The sequence below is a fragment of the Bombus impatiens genome, unplaced genomic scaffold (assembly GCF_000188095.3).
Source record: "Bombus impatiens unplaced genomic scaffold, BIMP_2.2 scf_2222, whole genome shotgun sequence".
NCBI lineage: Eukaryota > Metazoa > Arthropoda > Insecta > Hymenoptera > Apidae > Bombus > Bombus impatiens.
This window is the reverse complement of record NT_178641.1, coordinates 2,238,842-2,258,945: the sequence shown is the minus strand read 5'-3', so window position 1 is coordinate 2,258,945 and position 20,104 is coordinate 2,238,842. Positions and strand designations below refer to the sequence as shown.

The 20,104-nt window shown below is 42.9% G+C and overlaps 2 protein-coding genes across 10 annotated transcripts in view; one reads left to right on the top strand and one right to left on the bottom strand.

The window, feature by feature from the left end:
- Positions 1-20,104, top strand: part of LOC100746475 — an 89,416-nt gene that overhangs the window by 28,623 nt on the left and 40,689 nt on the right. For 7 of the 8 annotated variants that reach the window (XM_024372003.2, XM_033324381.1, XM_024372002.2 and 4 more), the window contains one exon: positions 1,205-2,041. Coding sequence is in view for 1 of the 8 variants with exons in the window: in XM_003494368.4 (XP_003494416.1) it covers positions 2,131-2,371; positions 6,822-6,921; positions 9,925-10,087 (504 nt within the window). In the remaining 7 variants the exon portion in view is untranslated. Of the gene's footprint in view, positions 1-1,204; positions 2,372-6,821; positions 6,922-9,924; positions 10,088-20,104 lie in introns of those variants that run through there. The other variant, XM_003494368.4, reaches the window with a different exon arrangement.
- LOC105681824 lies at positions 3,225-6,828 on the bottom strand. Of its 2 annotated transcripts, none has more exons than XM_024372005.2 (6): positions 5,937-6,828; positions 4,938-5,276; positions 4,007-4,204; positions 3,870-3,948; positions 3,738-3,805; positions 3,225-3,617 (listed from the first exon to the last, which is right to left on the bottom strand). In XM_024372005.2, exons 1-4 carry the CDS (start codon positions 6,315-6,317, stop codon positions 3,898-3,900), a joined length of 969 nt encoding a protein of 322 aa, XP_024227773.1. In that variant the 5' UTR covers positions 6,318-6,828; the 3' UTR covers positions 3,225-3,617; positions 3,738-3,805; positions 3,870-3,897. The 2 variants fall into 2 exon arrangements, with proteins under 2 accessions (XP_024227773.1, XP_033180276.1); XM_033324385.1 differs by lacking the exon at positions 4,938-5,276 and having other exon boundaries at positions 5,937-6,466; positions 6,537-6,828.

Below are 20,104 nucleotides of genomic sequence, written 5' to 3'. Positions count from 1 at the left end.
AATTACTGCATGCCCGGAAAACTGTTAGCGGAACAATGCAGCGCTAACTATCGGCCAAGTTTAATTATCGGGTATGCTCGCGTTGCGAAAAGCTATTGTGATTATAGGACGATATATTTCAAAATCGTCTATCCCTAGCTGCTTTGAATTCGAAATTGATTTATTACTAATCAGCGTAGTCAGCGGAAAATCAGGCTCGTCCTGCGTGTGTTCCTCGCGCGATTCTTCCTCACACGATTCACCACGATTACTCTCGTTCAAAATATTTCGTAGATGCTTACGTAGAGAACTTATAAGATGAATTGAAAGCGGAAAAGAAGCCTAGGGGAAGCTGAGAGATATGGTCACGAGGACAAAGACAGATTTGGGAGGGTGAATAGAAGTGGGCCGAGATGAAGAGTGCCGGAAGCTTCGGAATTTATCGACGGGGTTCAGAAGCTGGCGTGGGAGTGGAATATGACAGTCGTGTGTTTCATATGTATTACAAAATTTCATTCATGGAATTTATTCGATACGAAGAGTACACGGGGAAAACATAAGTTATACATTTCGCTCTTAACAGGAAAGGAATTTTATAATTTGGAACACTGAATCGATCCCATTTAAACGAAATTCACGTTCTACTTGATCTTAAGATTAAACATTTTTTTTCAAACTTGCTCGATCTATTGTTTCCTTTTAAAAGTCTTGTAATTTTAAATCTAAGAGTTTATTTCCTCTTTCAACTATACACAGGCTTATCACACAGCGCCCATGCGATTTTCATAGTTATCGTTACATAATGCAACGACTGTTGCAAAGAAAAAAGCATGGTAATGGCGTTGGTAATGACGCAGAGCAGCTAGAAACGGTGTCTCGATGGTACTTTATGGACGATAAAAGGAGGATGGAGGCGACACAGAAACACTAGAGATGATGAACCGACGTGAAATGACCTTGAAAAAGATTTCTCTCGAGCATGGCGCATTTAACGACGGTAATGACCGAGCAAGTCGCCGCGACGGAGGCGCGTAAACCGTAAACCGTAAGTCGAGACGGTCTCGGGAATCGCGCGACGGATTGTACGGTTCCTTCGAAACGCGCCCTTTAACGCCCCTCCCCCTAACTGCTACGAGAGTAATCTTACAACGGTCGATGAATTCCCCCGCAGGAAATGAAATTACACGGGCAATCCACTACAAGGACTTCCTTTTTTCTGTTTCAGAAGCCGGTTCTCTCGGGAGGAAAGCAGCGCGAGAATGAGCGACACTCGGTTGGCTGCTAACAAATACCAACAAAATCGTCTTCTACACCGGTGAAATTGAACCGTGGAACGATCGTCTGCTGACTTCACGAAGAGAGAAACATAGAGGGAAACATAGACAAGGAGCAAATAAGTTTCTCATTCCCGTTGGCAGGATTTCTTCCTTTGGTCGGCTTTAATCCACTCGCGAAAGCCAGTCAGGGGTGAGAAATCACCGACAGGTCGGCTAAAAATTGCGAAGGTTTCCTTCGTTCTCGTACAATAACTATTTACGATCGTTGTCCTGATAGATCTGAACGAACAGGGACATTCCATACGTTATCGGTGTACCGTAGAAATTGGTAGATCGTATCGTAGAAGCTTGTTAATTCAAGTTGTTTGTACGTGTACCGAGGTGTGAACGATCGTTGGTTAGTTGGTTGGTAGAACGTCGGTGAATCCAATTAGCTGGTAGTCTTGAAGGAGTTCAGGCTGAATGACACTGGTCGAGCTATAATTGTGTTCGGATCGCGTATTTCGGTTTCGCCTATCAACCGGTGGAAGAGATGCAAAGCACGGAAGTCCGGATTCGCGTGGCAAGAAACTCGATTTCAGGTCCGTCGACTCGGTCTGAGTTCGTTTGCATCCCTGAACTCGAAGAGGTTGTCGTGCGGCGAACCGATCTAATCAGCGTAGCTTAAATCTAAATTGAATAGTAATTGCAAATTGGACGCTGGATCGCGTCCATCGGACGACAGACCGTCTCGACCGATCGATCGTACCGATGACCTCGTGTTAGCGCCGTTCGGTAAGCCTTGGAATAATAACTGCGTTGCGGTTATACTCGACTCGTAAATTTTCGAGAGAAGCGATATGCGAGCATAGGGTTGGACATTCACGGTAGAACAATGACGAGTGAACTGAACGCGACGGAGGTTGAGACCTCGACGGGCACGATGAATCTCGTATCAACGATATCCTCGTCGCCACCTAGCGTGGTCGCAGCCGCGATTAGCGCTAGCACAGCAATTCCGACTAATCCGTCCACGACAGTAACGGGTGGAGCTGCGGTCACCAGTACCGCTAAACCCGACCATCACATCTACAACGCGACCGGCTACCTCATGGAACACGACGAGCTCGATCACAGTAAGTAATAAGAGCCTGTGAATACGGTTAATGCGCGTTATACCGGTCAAAGCCGAACCTAATGGGACTGCATTACGCCGCTCTCGGCCGGAAACGCCACTTACCAATCGCCTCGACTATTTCTCCTTGCGCCGTTAACCTTGTCCGCCTTTGCCTCTCTCTCTCTCTCTCTCTCTCTCTTACCCCTTTTCCTTGCTCGTCCTTTCCGCTTGGCGAACGATGGAATTTACTTTGATGTCCCTTCCATGATAAAAATCGTATTTCGTGTTGCACCTGCTAGATCACGAAAAGCCACGTGTTAACAGGATTCGCGAAGTTCGATCAGTCTTCGTTTAGCGCAACCAGGTGCGCTTTGCAAACGATCTCGACATTTGTTAGCGGCGTACCACAGTTTCAAATGAATTAGACATGTTCCGCGTTAAATGTCGCCGAGAGTGTTCAACTGTTCCGACAATTATTTCATTCGAAACGCGCCGAGAGACAGGGCAGGTAGTCGCGAGTCGTTCAGTCATTGCGTTGGGAGGTCTTTCGACCAAGCACACTCGAATCCTGTTTCATCGGGTATCAAGGGGATTTTGAGAATTGGACTAAATGTTGGCCGTTCGTTCTAGGTCCTCTCGACTGCTCGTTAGACTATCCACAGACCTCCGGGTTTTCCAGTGTTCCTTTTGCCTCACGGTGCGCAAAATAGTTTCCAGCGAAGCTTAATCCTGCTAGCCCTCTGGATTTATTACCATGCCGCTCACCAACTTGTTTTTTCATGAAAAATTGCTGCGAATTGCTGGCGAGAATTTCCACTTGTAAAGTCGAAGGCTCGAGTTGTTGGAAGTACGTCGATTTTTTTGAGGTCGCGTTATAAAACTTGAAGATTCCGAACGGAACTCTTTTCATCGAGTAATCGATCTCGAAGCCAAGCCAACGCGTCGATTCTTTGTCGACGGTGAATGAGATTCGATACAACCTTTGATAATCCCTTAATCGATGATTCGCTTTGAGGATTAACGCGACTTCGTCTGATCGCGTTTCGGTTTAGTAGCAATAACGGCAGGAACGTGAACTTTTTGCGAGAGGGGGTTCGATCAAAGGATAACCTGTTATCAGGGACAGGCTGTGTGGCACGCATCCTCCGTTTTGCCAGAGCAAATCTTGCCATCTTCGTCCTTGTCCGACCGGCCGACTGCGACACTCGCTGAATACTAATCATAACGCTGCGGTCTACCAAAGTCGGATCGATACCATCCGCGCGCTAGAATCATGATATACGACGAAATTCAGTCTCCGATTGAAGCTTTTTGTCGTTAGATATTCATGCTCTCCGCGAGCTACTCATGCCACCAGGATTTTTTGTAATATTTATGAGAGTTACCTGCTATGCATGAACGGAGGGAGGTGGCGATCGAAAGTTGGATTTCTTCAATACGTTCCGTGCTGGATCTGAAACAATGTGCCAGGTATTTTTAACTCGATAGCTCTTCAGATGTTTAAGTTGTAAATTTACCTTGCTTTGGATCTTGGAATACGTTTTATCACAAATCGTAGGACGATTCGCGTAAACGAGTCCTTTTCGGGGAATTGTTCTGTAAAACGAGAGAGTTTTTAATTACTTCCAGTTTCTATAGCCGATGATTTGATTACCTTTGATTTTATCAGCATATTCTCCAAGATTTGTTGAATTTCTGCTTGCGCTTTAAGCGCATACGGTTTATCCAACTTCCTGAGACAACGTGTCACAGTCATCGAGAAAGTTTCCAACTGATCCGAGTCAGTGTCGCAAGTATCGTCACTCGATGCTGTGCTATGTAATCCGCAGATTGTAAATTCGTGACACTTTACCTATTTCAATAACGAGTTTTCTGTATTTGTGTAGAACTTCGAGAGCAATTAAACCTTGCTTTTTATGAGTAACGCAAGTCGATAAGATAATTAGTTTAATTTTCATTACACTAGCAATCAATTCAGATCTCTGCGCATTAAATTGTAAGTAGAAGGATTAATTTCTTATTTCTGTGGAAATGTTGGATTGCAGGCAGGTGTGTTTATTCGTTAAATATAAAACAAGATAAACAGAATAATATTTAATAATAAATAGAAATAAAACAAAAATGATAATTTTCAGCATTCTCCTTCTCTGTCTCCCTCTATCTCTCTCTTTGAATTCTTGCTGTTCTTTAAATTTTTCAGCGATTCGCTCGAGACTCTTCCGCTTCTTAGTCAAATTGCATTTTTAAACATACCGCTACACTGTAGACGTTTATGCAAATTTATATTTTTATCAGATAGAAAAAAAGAAATAGAATTAAAAAATTGTTTGTTTCGCCGTTTAAATATTAAATGTTAAAATCTGCCTCTCAGAGTACATTTTCTAAAAATTCGATTTATATCTAAAATATTTACATATAAATATCCATGGTACATCCTCGATACCTTTCATAATATTTGGCGAATAAAACAAACGTTTGTTCGCATACATTTTTTCTTGATTGTATTTACCTCAAAATATGAACTTGCATAAACTTCTACGACCTGTTTCTTATCTAAATAAATTCACTTTTTATTATCGATCAACCTCTCGCGTGTCCCTTAATTCGTTCTCAGCCATATCTCCATGATGTTCCAAGTTCTCGCAGCAGGAAGTGCATCTACTGATCGTTGTGCAGATTGCGCGGGAAGGAAATCTGTCCAGTTGTTTTTTAGTATAGGAAATTCGGCTGCAGGAGCGAGGGCAAGTTCGAGGGCGAGTCTTGACCTCTGGCAAAGAGACGGCAGGGGAACTAATCGAATTCAGAGTAGGGATAGTTCGTTGTGTGCTAGACGGTAAGAAATGTCGAATACGAGTATTTCTACTCGATATCAGGCATCGGAAGCAACTGCAGTTCTCATTCTTGGCAAAAGTTTCGTCTACGTTCTGTGGAAATCCGACGACGAATCGTTTCATCGGGGGAAAATAATAGCGCAAATATTGCACGGAATAGGAAAACTATCTCTAAATATTTATAACCGTCGACTTATATCTTGCACTTGTGCACGAGGCTCCGCGACAAGAATCCTCGTATATAGCCATTTCAGAGGTCGTATTTTACTTTAAAAAATTCTCTTATTCTCCGCGCCCGTCGACATTTTTCTACGAGAGTCTGTTGGACGATATTACCCGAGACTTTCGTTAAATTCGTACACGTACACTCCTGTTGGTCGCGAAAGATTACTAGCAAATTATCAAAATGTTTAAAGATTAGTATTTTGCAATAAATTTTTCTACTACAGGCGAGTACAATCGAGTACACAGATCGCGAGACATTAATATTCTTCATGCACAACGCTTCGATAGAATACAACTTAATTTATTCGTCTGAACGTAATCCATCTCGGCTTATCGGAACTTTCCGTTAGAACCAGTGGATGCATCGGCTCTATCTATCGACCGCGCCATTGTAATCGGAGGATTAAAAACGTTACACGGCATACGTCTGGATGCGGAGCCCCGTAACAAGAAACTACATCAAAGTTATTGGTAAAACCGTCCAGCCACCGTTCATGCTAATGGGGTAACGAGTTCATCGATACGAACATGCAACTCGACTGCCTCGTCGTAATCCAGGTACGGGTAGAGAAATTGATGTAAATTGTAGAACCATGGTAGCGAGATCTCGTAACAATGGCCGTACGACTTGGCCCCCAGCAACCTTTTTAGTTCGTTCACGTAGAGGCGGCGCATCTCGCGAATCTTCAAGACTATCTCGACGAAAGTCACCCCCGGCAATTCCATGGCTCGATGAATGCGACTATAAGCACGATGTCTGTACTCGCTGTCCAAATAACCCCGCGTGTCTTTCTTCCACAGACACGGTGACTTTCTGTAGAGCGACGCCAGCTTTCGAAAATAGCAATTCATCCATTTCTCGTGTTCGACGATCCTCCGTGATGATCTTCTCGCCGAACGCTCGCTCATTGTATGTAGCAGTTTCGACGCTGTCCGCTTATCATAACTTTTAGGGTCAATGGAAGCGAGATGGACGATAGGCTTATCTCTCTGGGATGCATCGTTGACGTTGCAGTTTGGGTTAGGTTGGTGAATAGATTAGGAATTAAGGTTGTAACCTTAAAGTTCATTTTACTTTGATGAATTTTAATGGAAAAGCTAATCAGTTAGAACGGCGGGCAAACTTACTCATCGATTAGATTACATAGACGTCATCTTGTAGCTCTCTCGGGACATTCTCCGTCGTAATTAGGGGAATATACGCGCTACGCGCACTATTAGGAAACTCGTACATCCGTCCATTTCTCTCGTTTCGTATGCTTCGTATATTTTAATTGGCGAAGTCGCAGTGGCCATGACCGAAATGTACGATACGAATACCCGGCGTATCGGTTAAATCGAATTACTTAATTTTTACGACCGATTAAAACACCATGATTTCACGTACTATCCTAACGAATATAATTTTTCCAGGTATACTCGCTGGCTTTTCAGATATACAGACAGTTTTTCTAGCGTGTATTTCGACGTTGCTGCCGTTGATCGTCGCGCTGGGAATCGCCTTCGGCGTCAGGTAAGAGAAACATGGTTGTCTCGCAACGTATGCTTAGGAAAGTGCGGCAAACTTTTGCCCCGTTCCTTTAACCATACTTTCCTATCTTATCGTCGGAGATTTTATATCGCGCAAACAGCTGTACTCGTGTACTCTTGAAAGGAGAGAAAGGTGAGAATTTTCGATACGTTACAGTGTTGCATTTTATTCATCGGTGGAATAGTTTTAAAAGCACCGAAGATTATCTTAATTGAGTACGCTCTGTCACGAGGACAGATGAAACACGCTCTCTATATTTAAATATTCTTTCGTACGTTCCAATTTTGAAAAGGCGGACACCTGCGCAACAATACGCTTTGTGCAATTTCTTCGTCTCTAAATTCGTAACGCAGTCGGCTCGTAGCATCGCGTGCACGCGAAATCGCGTTAAGGGACAGAGGCGAGATCCGCATCTAACCGCACAAAGAGCAGCACAGAAAAACCGTTAAGTCAGCGAATAAGTTAACGGTACAGCGTCAGTCGCGTTATAACTGCGAACAAGACGACTCTGCTCGTGGCTATACCGCGAAAGCGAAAGCCTCGACGTTGATTAATGGGGCAATTAAAGACAAAGCCGATGTGCGCGTCACACGCGACTCGATCACTGTCGAACCATTGCTACTATCACACCTACCTCCGTAGGAAATTCACGGGCTGATCGATTGTCGCCTTGGCTGCCACGTAATCTCTAATCCCTTACGATGTATCGACATCTAAGCCCACGCGATTCTTGCACCCCATTTACAATGCGTCGGCGACAGCGTTCGGGCAAAGTCAACGAAGGCTATCGTTTCCATCGAGGTAACATAAACCGCGAAAAGATACGTTCCTCGAGCTTGGTCCCAACTTTTTAAAATACTCCGCGTAAGAGATTGTATTGTCAACGTGGACTTTCAGCGTTTTAGCTGATAATATTTTACTCCGCTCTCGGTGGAATCGTCGCGTAGACTATACGCGAATAGAATAGCGCTAGTTTCACCGGATCTCTTGATCCCGAAAAATTAACTCCGGCCTACGTCGTGACTGTGTTAACGCCATCCTTGCAATAAAAACCGATTTCACGGATCTGTCTGGGTGCAGGAACTCGCAAATTTTTGTCGTAGCCAAGGGAGGAAACAATAATCCTGCGTTATTGCTGAAATTACGACCACGAGCGGAGGATTATGCCCGGTCTATTCAGTAGAACGAGAACAATTTATTCGACAGTTGTTCAACTGCTCGTAGATGTATTCAAATTATTTTCGAAGCTCGTGCAACCAGGTCTTGTTTCAATGGAAATTGTATTATACTATAATGGCACGATTCCGAGATTTCCTGTCGAAATAATTGCCATTACGTTCTATGCAAATAAACCAGAGGGACTAAAACGTACGAATGCGGTTCAAACGCGAGAAAATGATTACTAATTAAAATCAATGTTTATCATTGATTCATCGAAAGTCGACGAACTGTTCGAAAGGGCTGTTTCATTGCCAAGTATTGTAACTTTTTCGTTGCACCACGTAGTTCATACGTTATTCGCGAAGATACGTCCATTGCTACTCGAAAATTCTCTGATCGTTTCGTTTCTTTTTTTTAACTGAACCTTTCGCAAATATTAGACAATTGATTTTTGCGTGATTCTGATTTTTTTAAAAATTTATTTTAATTTAATGTGGTCGAAACAATGCCCTTTTAAAAATATTTGACCGCAACCCTTTGCACTCGAAGCTGTTTTTAGTATATTGTTTTTTGGATTTACACTTTGATTTTAGTTGATGTTTTACCGGGAATTCAATTACTGACTGGCGATTGTATTTTTTTTTTTTTTTAGTTTATTCTCTATTTTATGAAAAAATGTGCTCTGCTTTATCTGAAATAAAATGACAACATTGAGCTCGAGAAATTCCATTAAATACATTGAATTACAGGAATCAATTCCCTCTTCAATACATATCAATTTAAATTATTGTCTGGTTGAGCAAAAGTAAGGTCCCTGACGCTTTATATACATAAAATTGTTTTTATAAATCTATGAAATGACTAAATAATTTGGAATTTCCTGAAATGAAGGTATTACAATCTCTTAGCGTAGCAATATCTTTTAAAGTAGTTCGTGCTCGTACATTAATAAATTGTTTTTCATGGAATAGGAGATATTTTCAATTCTTCACGCTAAATTTACATTTCCATGAGACTTTAATGATAATTTTTCCGAATTTAAATTCATATTATAAGAAATTCAGACGAATATTATTCGTGAAGATTCACTATCCAGTAATTAAGATTGAAACTTTCATCATAAATTTAAAGGTACGCGTTATTTATAAAAGATTTTTTCTTTGACATGGTTAAAATTTAATGCGTGATATTAACCTGACAGATTTAAACTTCGAACAAAAAACATTTCATATAGTAGCGAGCGTGTAAATAGAAACGCTCGCATATAAATTGAATCAACTCTATTATGGAAAGTTGTACATATTTTTGTTCTTTTTCTGCAACATAAAAGTTCAAACGTACGTTTCTTGTACTTCTGAAGCGCCATGAATACGGTATGGCTTCCAAATTCCTATTCCAAGTACTAATTACTAGACTGCAGGTTTTTATACTTTATAATTTTACGAGCAAAATTGAAGAAACAAAATGAAACAGCGATTTCTTTTCACCAAGTAATTATCGCGACGAGTAATACACTTTCTATTTTTCCTACGTTTTTCGTATTATATGTATTCCGCGCTCGTTTAAATGCATAAACATCTACAGTCTAATAATCGCAAACTAAAAGTTAAATTTAGTTTGAGGACCGTATCTACTAACCAAATGGCAATGTTCTCCAGAAAATGGAAAGATCTCTGTCAGTTTTCAAAGCGTGTGAAAGTGGAACTGGTAGTCACATTCAAAGTTTTGCCTCTTAATGAAGGAAACACGAATAAGCATAGTTGAGCCTGACGAATAGGGAACGAGTATTCTGAGAGAAGGACGAGGTTTTGTTCTGTTTCACAGGCACGTGTGGAGGAAATATCGAAACAGACGAGACAGCTCAAGTGGATTGCCCTGGTATAGGAGTGTGTACTCTCGAGACAATACCGCCGAATCCTTGCATCATCGACCCCACTCGGGAAGCACGACCATTCAGTCTGCCACGAGGATTCTGTCTGCCCAGGACGTGAGTATATTACGTGCCACTATCTAGATGCATGCGTTTACCGGTCGCTTCGCGTTCACCAGCTTCGTTCCGTACAATTTTCAAGGGATCGTCAGGGTTTAGGTCAGTGAACACACCTGGCTCGGTCGAGAAGTGTCCCTGACGCGTTCGGAAATCGATCCTCCGTCGATAATTTGGTAGCGCACGATGCTAATTTTGACAGCGCTCGGTGAATAAATAAAACGTGTTCGGCCCGCTAGAAAACCAAGCCACGTTCTCGAGCGTGGAAAACGGAATTCTCACGCTCCAGTTGCTGCTGATCTCGATCCAACCTGTCTCCTGACTTTGGGCTCATTTTTCTTCACGAGCTTCAACAATAGAACCAAGTTACAATAACTTTATGCAGGCAAATTTAAAAGATAATGCGATGTACGTGATCTTTAACGCTTTAAGAATACGATGAGACGACGCAGAATTTAGATATAACATTGATTGAGAGTTTTCATATGATACCGGACTTTAAAATTGTCCTTTTATCATATTAATATATTATATCGTTCGTATTAACTTGTTATATTATATTAACGATATATTATATTAATTTCATGGCATGTGATAACATTTAAATTATGACATTCATATCCTAATCGTGGTAAGATATTTTACAGCTTGCTCCAATCTCTACATTGTTGCGTTATATCTTTCCTTATCGATCGATAGTTGACGCGAATCAATCCGTCAAACCTTAACAAAAACACGATGAAACTGACGAGTTCACGCGACGGTTTAACAAATACTTCAGCTTGAAAATAACGATGGGGATGTCGGCTCGTAGCGAGCGAATGGGAGGAAAAAATATAATGGACTTTCCCTTGAATTGGTTGCCCGGCGAGTGGACGTGACACGTACAACAACACAGCGTACATTGCTTTCCCATTATGCGGCATCAACGGCATTCAAAGGAATATCTTTATCTTTTTTTTTTTTTTTTTGGCTCGTATCGGAAACAACGCGAATTTTTGTCGACGCGAAATCTCATTTTTCGCTCCGGTTACTCCATTAATCAGCAAACGAAAACGTTCGAAGAAATGTTCGTGGGGTGAGCTCGAATCCCTTCCGGTCTCTGGCTATTATATTCCAGATAAACGCACGCGAAGTTAGGCGAGAATGAAGCGTTACGATTATGCTCAAAGTTTGCACGGCCACGTAATTATCTCCGATTTAGCTTGCGGCCTGGTATCTCTAAGAAAACACTCACCCCCGGAGAAAGCATTTGGTCCTTTTGGCCAAAGTAAATCCCTCTTAAAAACGAAATCTCGCTGTTTTAAAAGCCGATTTCTTCCCGTTTACGCGGATTGTGATATTTTAAATGGCCCTCGATAAATCCCGCCGCGAATTCGTTCGCGTATCTCCTTGTTTGGCGAACATTTTCCGCTTGAATTTGGAAAGTCGGTTTCAACTTGGCCGGCTTTCAAATCCAATCGAAAGTTAGCGCCCAACTCTGCCCGCTCGTTGCAGCCACTTTGCTCGTTCGGTTTTCATTGCTCAGGCGTCGATCAGATCGTTGGCCCTCGTACAGTGGCGCGTCGAAGCATTCGAACACTCGTAGAAACCTTCTATTCCCGTATTACGTGTTTTATCAAACATTTTGAAATTTCATTAACATTATAACGAGAGACGGCTATTTGTCACGGTCACGTTGATTAAATTTGAAATCAATCCGAAAATGTACACAGAAGTTAAAGGATATGTATCGCGAATATACACTTCATGAAGACTTACGAATGGTTAAACATGTAATTAGCGATACAAATGATCTCATTAAAATATTAAAATATTAATCGATATAATTAGCTGCTTAAAGAACGTTGTAATTTTTATGAAGTATACGTATGTTTCCAATAAATATCTTAACTTCTATGTACTTCTTCGGGTTCCTGTCGAAACGTTTCGCGTGACATGTATAGTGTATCCGGAACAAGTTTCCACAAGCGTTCGAATATTTTCGTGAACCCGTGTACACATTCGTTGCGTCGATCAATTAACGTTGAGATCGCGATAAGAAATGTGCGCAAACTTCGTCCGGTTGGTGCGTTCTGAAATGCGAGGAGAGGACACCTAATATTTATCGATCTGTGTCAAAGTTCATGGATCGTGAAGTTGAACGTGAACGAATCGACAAGGAGATACATCGATTGGAAATCTTGAAAGCAACGCGGCGTTAAGAGTGCATTGGTGACGAGCATAGTCCAGAAACGTGGAAAGCGGAGGAGACAAACGCGCCACCATTTATCGACTGCAGCTGACACAAGCTCCGTTCGTTCGGAATGCAACGAGTTCCTATCGGACATCGATCGAATATGCAAAAACGGCGCACGATCAGAACCGAAATCTACGGACGGTTCTACGCTACGTCGCGTCGCTTCGTGTCGCGTCGTTGCGGTTTGCATTCGGTTTTTAACGGTGAACACGATGCTTCGTTGCTGTAGCCGCTCTGCGGCTATTGCAAACATACGCTGGTCCCTACATCGACTTTAAGTCGGAACAATGTGGGTCAAATGACTCGCAGGCACCAGGCCTCGCGCGTCGTTGAACACCCGGCTCGTTTCAACTTTACGATCAACCGTCCCGCCCTTTACGATGACTTTTCATGTCTGCGACGCCTCCGCTTATCTTCTTCCGCAGTTTCAAACATTTATATCACTGAATGATCCGTTTATGGATTTTTTCTACCAGACGACTCGCGACTTTGAAAAACTCCGTTAAACGAGGTTGAAAAATCATTATGAATCATTGTTGAGAACATAGGATCGCATCTTTTAGAGAGGGGCAATTTCAAGATTCAATATACCGTCGATCGATTTTATATTTTCAATTTTTGCCTTCTTATTTGATTTTCATATTAAATATACGTACATTATTGCAAAATATTGGGTTTATAGGTTGTAGATTTTTCAAACCGCGAGTATCAATTACGAAACATAGTTGGCGGGTAATTAGAACGCTTGTGTGTACTTTGTAGGGATGAAATGGAGGCCACCAATGGCATTTTTCAAGGTTCACAACGACGCTTGAAACGCAACCCCTTTACCGGATGGAGTTCTGCAGTTTGTGAAATGAAATCTCGACTCCGTCATACACACTTCGGAATCCTGCTTTTATGAAATTATTGGCCTGGAAAGTTTAAAGGGAATTTTTATTTTTCAGGGAGCTTCGCAACTAAAAGCATGGATTTGGAAGAGCGTTTGATATATGGACTAGTTTGAGCGGTGACGTTTAACCTTATACGTAAACGTTTCTTACAGAGAAATGTTTCAAAAGTTGTTTTGCGTGAAATTTCATTGACCCAGTTCTCGAAGGAAACGTCATTAGAAAGGTGGAAATCAATGAGTTCGATTTCAGCTTTATTCTGTTTTAACATCGACAAATAATATATCGAGAAACAAAATATGGAGACTGGTGCTGACTCAAATAGTTTGTTCGATGGACCGTCACGAAAAAGCGTTCGTCTACGATACGTAGTGCTATCCATTAATTTTATCGACCGTTCGGTGACACGGTGCACCGCTCCCGACCAGTGTAAGCGATCACACACGTATATAAAGCAGGATCGTTCAAGTCGGGCTGAAAATACCGAGAGCGGTCGTTCTGGTGGCAGTCAGCGGCAGTGACCTGATTTTAATTTCACGCGTGCTCGATAACAGTCACCGTGCTTAGATGAGTTGCGCGAGAGAACCACCTTTCCTGTCGGTGTGTGTTTCGCTTACCTCGAGCTCGCTTCTCTCCTGCTCGGTATCGTTTAATCGCGCGCCGCTCGCCAACCGGAACGTAAAGCGACACTTCGTTTTTTGCAACGTTGTGCTCGATCTAGTTCAAAGATTTTTCCTTTTTCTGGCCCATCGAGATTACCAACGGAAGACACGCGAGAACACATCGCCTGTTTGTTTATTGTATAACGATCGCGTAGAAATAGGAACGAAGTTTCTGAAACTTTTCGGTCGACTTACTCTCTTCGACAAGTCCAGTGGGATTGTACCTAGCATCTTGTCGCGGTGCAATTTCTATGAACAGAGAGAAAGAGAGCTAGCGTTTAAAGAACGTATGCAGGTGTTAGAAAAAGGGACTCGAGAATCTAACGAGAGGCAGGAATACTTGGTTTTTCATGCGAATCGCTGTACGGGACGTAAATGGACGTACGACATTACGTAGTCGGGGTCAAGGAAAATGTGGCGCTCCAGCTGAAATGGGAAATTGCCGCTCAACGCTCGCTTTTTTCGCAACGTCGGTGTTCTTCCCCTCGCTTTACGAGCACACCAGATCGGACAACGAAAACGACGCCGCGGGCAACTAAAGGAAAAAGAGGAGGGCTTCTTGACTAAAAGGTGTCTAGTTTAAACGGCGAGGGTTGGTTTTCGAGAAAATAAAATTACTTCGTTCTTGGGTATGCGAAATGCTGCACCAAAAAAGGATATGAATATTTTAATGATCGTTCGTAGCATTGCCTTATGAAACATGTACGCTCGAAGAATGAGCTATTTCTAAAAGATGTTGTATCTTTAGATTTGACAAGTCTTCGCAACTATATAAATATATCAAAATATTCACTTCTGCAGCTGTCGACTAGCATGGAAACTAGAATGTCAACAAAAATACATTTATTATTTTTATCTCAGTTTTAAAAGACTTTTTTTAAGCACATTTAGTAGGAAAAATATCGGATCGATCGGAAACGAGGTCGGAGAAGAGTTGTCGGAAAATCATGAAAGAAGCATCTTGCAGTGGAAGAACGTGGTTCCCCCAAGCATTTTTAAACGAAACGCGAAACGAAAAGACATCGTCCTCGATTCTTACGTGGCCGCGGCGGACCACAAAAGTTCACCGGCTGTGAAGCACTTTGTCCGCCCCTTTTGCCACCGTTTGCCCGCCCAGCAGAAACCCGTAGGGCATAAGGGCACCCGCTGCATTGGCGTCGCTCGCAGTTGGCCGCGATTTTTCTGATCTTTAAGTCGAAATCTCTTTGTCGGTGGCCCGTGCCAATATTTGCTCTCGGTCTTGGCGTTCGCTAAACGATCGAAATTTACCTCTTTCTAAGCTCTCTAAGAGGGAAACGGGAAATAAACCGCATCGCGTTCCTACCGAAAATATTATCGTGACCGGAGTTGTGCCGTGTGCTCGCGGACCAAACGAGTCGCTGAAGAAAACGAGGCTGCGACCGCAAATCCGTAACGAGCGGCATTCAAGAATGGAAACGACGCTTTTGCACAAAGTACACCGCGGCCCATGATTATCCACAGAAACGCGTACAATGCATGCCAGATGGCGACGCGCACTCACCGCACTCCTTTCTATGCCGTGCATCATTCTCTAATGCTCGAGTTACTAAGTAGTCAGCTTGCACTCTCATTATCTATCCTGACTTTTTCGTAATTCGAAGCCAAATTATACGACGTTAGACCAGATTAGGAGTAATACTTCTTGTAGATTTATCATTATCGACTTATTTATATTAACCTTATATTTCGAGCTCACCCTGCTGAACATGCTTCGTCGTTTCGTTAATTCATTCGGCCTTTATCGTCGGATTTCGATCGTTACGACAAAACGTATAATTGCTCGTGAACCATGCAGCTTGGTAATCCGTGTAATCGTTTTAATACCGATAAATACTCATTAAATGCGGATCTAAGCACGGCTTTCGTTACATGCTGGCGTTATCTTCCGCGCGCTCTATTATTTATGGCCTTGCAACATAGATCGTGCGATACATTAGGCTCAGGAATATCATAGCAATTAAGCGCTTGTTCTTCGCGTACAAATATTTCATAGTCAATTTGTTTGTTTGCTTCGTCGGTTTATTTCAGATAAAACTGACGTACCCTCTGCTGACGGAACATACAGAATCTAATTATTTCTGTGCCTATTCAGGCTAGCGTACGAACAATTAGAAACGTCCCGTAATCCGAGTCAGTTTACTACGTAGTGATCACAATCGCTAGGAGAAACTTGAGGCTATGAATAGTTATCGATGCAACCACGATCTGTCGCTGGATAGACGCCGGATTTACAGTCTACGGTGCACTGATTTCTCCAATGTGTCAGTTGGTCTGGCAGGTCGAAAGCAACGTGGGCATCCTCGTCTGGCACGTACGGCTCAGGCTTGCATTCGATTTGCATGCAGGAAATTCGAGCATCGTTCTAACCAGAATCGATTACGCGATACTCCCATTTACGGACAAATCTCTCGACTTTTCGCCTTTCGATCGTTAACGTTGCTTCTACGTCGGACGGCTTTTAAAAAAGCTATTCTCAAAAGTTTGTTTCAAACTGAAAATACGATTTCGAGTAATTCTGAATGAGAGGTTGCTGCGTCAGATTCAAAGGAAATGGAGTAGAATAAAGCAGGATTATTTCAGTGAGCTAAACTTCGACATGTTGAAAAAAGTAAAATGTAAAAGTTGGCATAACGTAATTGAATTTGTATATCGCGAGATATTATGTCGTATGTTAATTCCATTATATTTAAATGGAAAGATAATTCCGATGCGACACGTATAAACCTATTGAATTTCAAAGTTGCTCTTCTATAAAAGACGGAAAATGTGGCTTGTCATGTTTTTCGCTTCAAACTTGTTCGTAATTGAATCGAGTTTGATAAATTACGAGGTAAATTTGATCCAAATATTCTACCGTCACAAATAACCTTATCTTACTCTATTCCCTAGGAAAGGTATTACGGGATTGCTGGGGTCGTTTTAAAGGATCACCGCGGTGAATTTATACTCGCATTAACGTAGTTACATAGTCGATTCCACGGACTCACGGTAGATCGGGAAGATTCGCATCATCTTAGGACAATGTGTCTACCTAAGCGTGTCAGCCAATATCTCGTTTGACGTATGAAGGCTATTACGGCCCCGTTTGATAGTTTAATCACAGCCATCCCTCTTTCTTTCTCGTTCGACCTACTTCTTTAACCCTTGCAACATTAATCCGCAATTTTGGACGGGCAAACGCTCCCTAAAGAAAATAGAAGATGTTATCTGACTGGTTAAATTGTATTTCTACGCTGTTACGAAGCTACCAACTGTCCTCTAATCAATGACGCAGTTTCGTTCATAGCTGCTCGTTCTATTTTTCATCGTATACTCCTTATTTGACGGTAGTGCCTTACCTCTGTCCATGTTTCAGGCAATAAATGGTAATACAGTAGATTCGCGCAGAATGCGAACGTCCTACATGAACATACTATATTTTTCACCTATGTAGCAAACTCGATTTCTCTTATTTTTTTATGTAACCCCTTTGAAGCGCATTTCTTTCATTCGTAATACACGTTTCACTCCTTCACTCACATTTCACCACACTTTTAACTGCAATTCGTCGAACTATTTGCGCAACTATTCGCGCACCAAATAGAAAGATACTCTTTATTATTTCTTATCTTCGGGACTCTTCGTATCACTTGGCTAACTAATCAATAAAATTTCACGCACTCGCACTCGCGATCCTAAGGACGAAGAAACGTGGTTTGCTGGTTTGTAGGCACGGTGGGGTGTCGGCAGAATCGGTGCGATTACCGAGATTTCGGGACGTGCCACGATAAAAGATTAGATCTGTCGGACGTGCACGGCACAGGCCCAGGCTCGGCCCGCCATGGTAGGTGCTTGAAACTGCACTTTAATCTCGCAAATGATGCGAAGACATGGTTCCTCAGGTGAAGAATTCCAGCGAAAGAATACCGAGCCAGGGTTTCGAAACCTTTGACTCGTTTATCGCAGTGTGCTCGACGCGAGACGATTTCTCGTGTGTACGATCAAATTGGAGTGTTGATTTTTGAAACGCTATTCCGGTGAATTGAATTTCAAGGAAAAATACAAAGGACGAAAGAAACGTGAAAACATGGAAATGCAACGTCGTTCCCTATCGAAACGTCGATAGTACCAGAAATAACAATCCAAATAATATCGGCGAGAAAACACTATCGAGCTTTCAAGGGACAGAGTATTCTTCGCTTTGAGGAAAGCGTCTATGGAAACTCGAGCTAGTTATGCGCGAAAACCCCGACTCCGACGGTACCTTTGAACAAGCGTACGTGCGAGAGACGCGCCCAACATACACAGGGCGCGTGACACACGTGCAAGTTATGTTAACAATGCCTGCATACGTACGATCCCGATCCAATTTTCCACGTGCTCCGAGAGCGTATCGCCACCCAGGGTAAGCGGTTTACAGGCTCGGCATGTCATAACGTGGCCACCTGTCTAAATGCAATTGCGGATCGCGCGGTGAACCGACACAGGCCGTTGAATAATTTTACAATCGTCGAGTTTACAAAGCTCAGCCCGCAAGCTTTCGGCTCGAGAGAATCATCAAAGCTCGAATATGTCACTAACGTCTCATCGCTTCGAGGAATATCGACCGTATAGAGCGCGATGATCGTGATCGAATAACGCGGACAGGTTTTAAAAGGTTCCATATGGGGGGAAGTAAACGACCTTTTACGGTGAGCTACGCGAGGCACGGCCTCTAGATGTAAGAAGAAAGTCGAATAAGGCTATAGTTGAGGTAGAGGCGTCTTCTGACCAACTCTTGCTTCGGCAAATATAGGGAAGTTTATTCGAATCACCTGTGCTTGGACATCTTAAAATTCAACGTTGAACTTTGCACAGAATAACGAAGTTTGCGTATTATAAGAGACCATTGGCTTTTGTAAGAGCGAAAGAACTTGGAATATAAAAAGGAGAAGTTTCGTTAAGAAGGGAGAAATTCGTTTTCACTACAACGACGCGAAAAAGCAATTTCTGAACACTCGATCTTCGAGAACACCGTGACCAGGAAGTTGGGTCACGTAATAAATTACCCGTCAATCGAACGCGCCCGCCCTTCTCTTCAACCCCTAAAATTATAATACGAAGGCAAAACTGCCGATATAAATTATGCAACGTCGTTAAACGATTGCCACGTGCACAACCGAGCGATAAATCTCTTTACTTGGGCCGCGAATCTAATAAATTTCGCGTTACCAAATGACTGGAAAAAAATACTATCTCGATTGGGAAATATTTTCGCGTTTTAATCGTGGCGGTAAATCGTCCACGATATCCACCGTCGCGCACTTCATCATCGAAACACAATTTCTCGTTTCTTTGCCAGAGGCAGTCTCCTCGCGACGATAAGTTGCGAAGATCGAGCAGAACCACGAAGATACGGAAAATTTAATTTCCTTCTTGCGGACTGGACATCGGCGGGGTTGAGTTTCGTGACGTTTTCGGGGTGGCAATGGTGCGTGCCCAATTCCAAAGGTGGTAATTGGATTTCTACGAAGTCCCTTCGTTCGTGGCAGCACATCGAGGATTACCAAGGATGGGTCCGCGTCAACATCGTCGAGGACGTAGCGTTCTCAGTCGCCACTTTTGATCAAGCTCGGTGGACAAAGTGTTTGCCGTTCGGTACTCTCGGTTTCTGCCTCGTTTCGATCTCGTCTGTGTGTCGATGGGAAAAATTGTCGGCGAAAATAGCGTCGCGTAGGAATTGGCGGAAAATAATCCAGAGCGAAACGAATTTTCCAATCGACGACACAGCACTTGGACGACGAACGACGTCCGACGATCTCCAAAATTTCGTTTAACAAAGTGTTGCTCGATTTTCGATTGCCACGTTCCTCGCGCGGTTTTCTATCGAACGCAGAGTGCTTTTTCCCTCTGGATTTTCCATCGAAGAGTTTCGACGATGCGTGCATCGTCGTTCGTTTCGTTGTTCGTTTTTCCGACGGCGATCGTGATCGAGCGGACGTAATCTCATCTTTCACGGAACGATCGACGAATCGGAAAACGTTCTTCCGTTAAAACCGGCCGACCTCGGCTGCGCGCAGAACACTTTCACCGATGGATCGATTTCTTGGAGGATTTTCCAGCACGATCCTCGACCACTTCGATCCAACTATTTTCCAGTAATAGTAAGCGCGAGGCTTGTCTATGTCTGCCGCTAGTTGCTCGCGTAGTACTCGAGGGTGGGGGGTACCGCGCGCCTTCTTAAAGC

Bases quoted from the DNA above. Each gene is read 5' to 3' on its own strand.
- LOC105681824 (XM_024372005.2), bottom strand. From the start codon at position 6,317: ATGAGCGAGCGTTCGGCGAGAAGATCATCACGGAGGATCGTCGAACAC. The intron at 5,277-5,936 runs GTTCGTATCGAT...GGATTTCCACAG, and splicing joins ACGAGGCAGTCGAGTTGCAT to AACGTAGACGAAACTTTTGC. The intron at 3,949-4,006 runs GTAATCAAATCA...CTCGTTTTACAG, and splicing joins ATATGCTGATAAAATCAAAG to AACAATTCCCCGAAAAGGAC.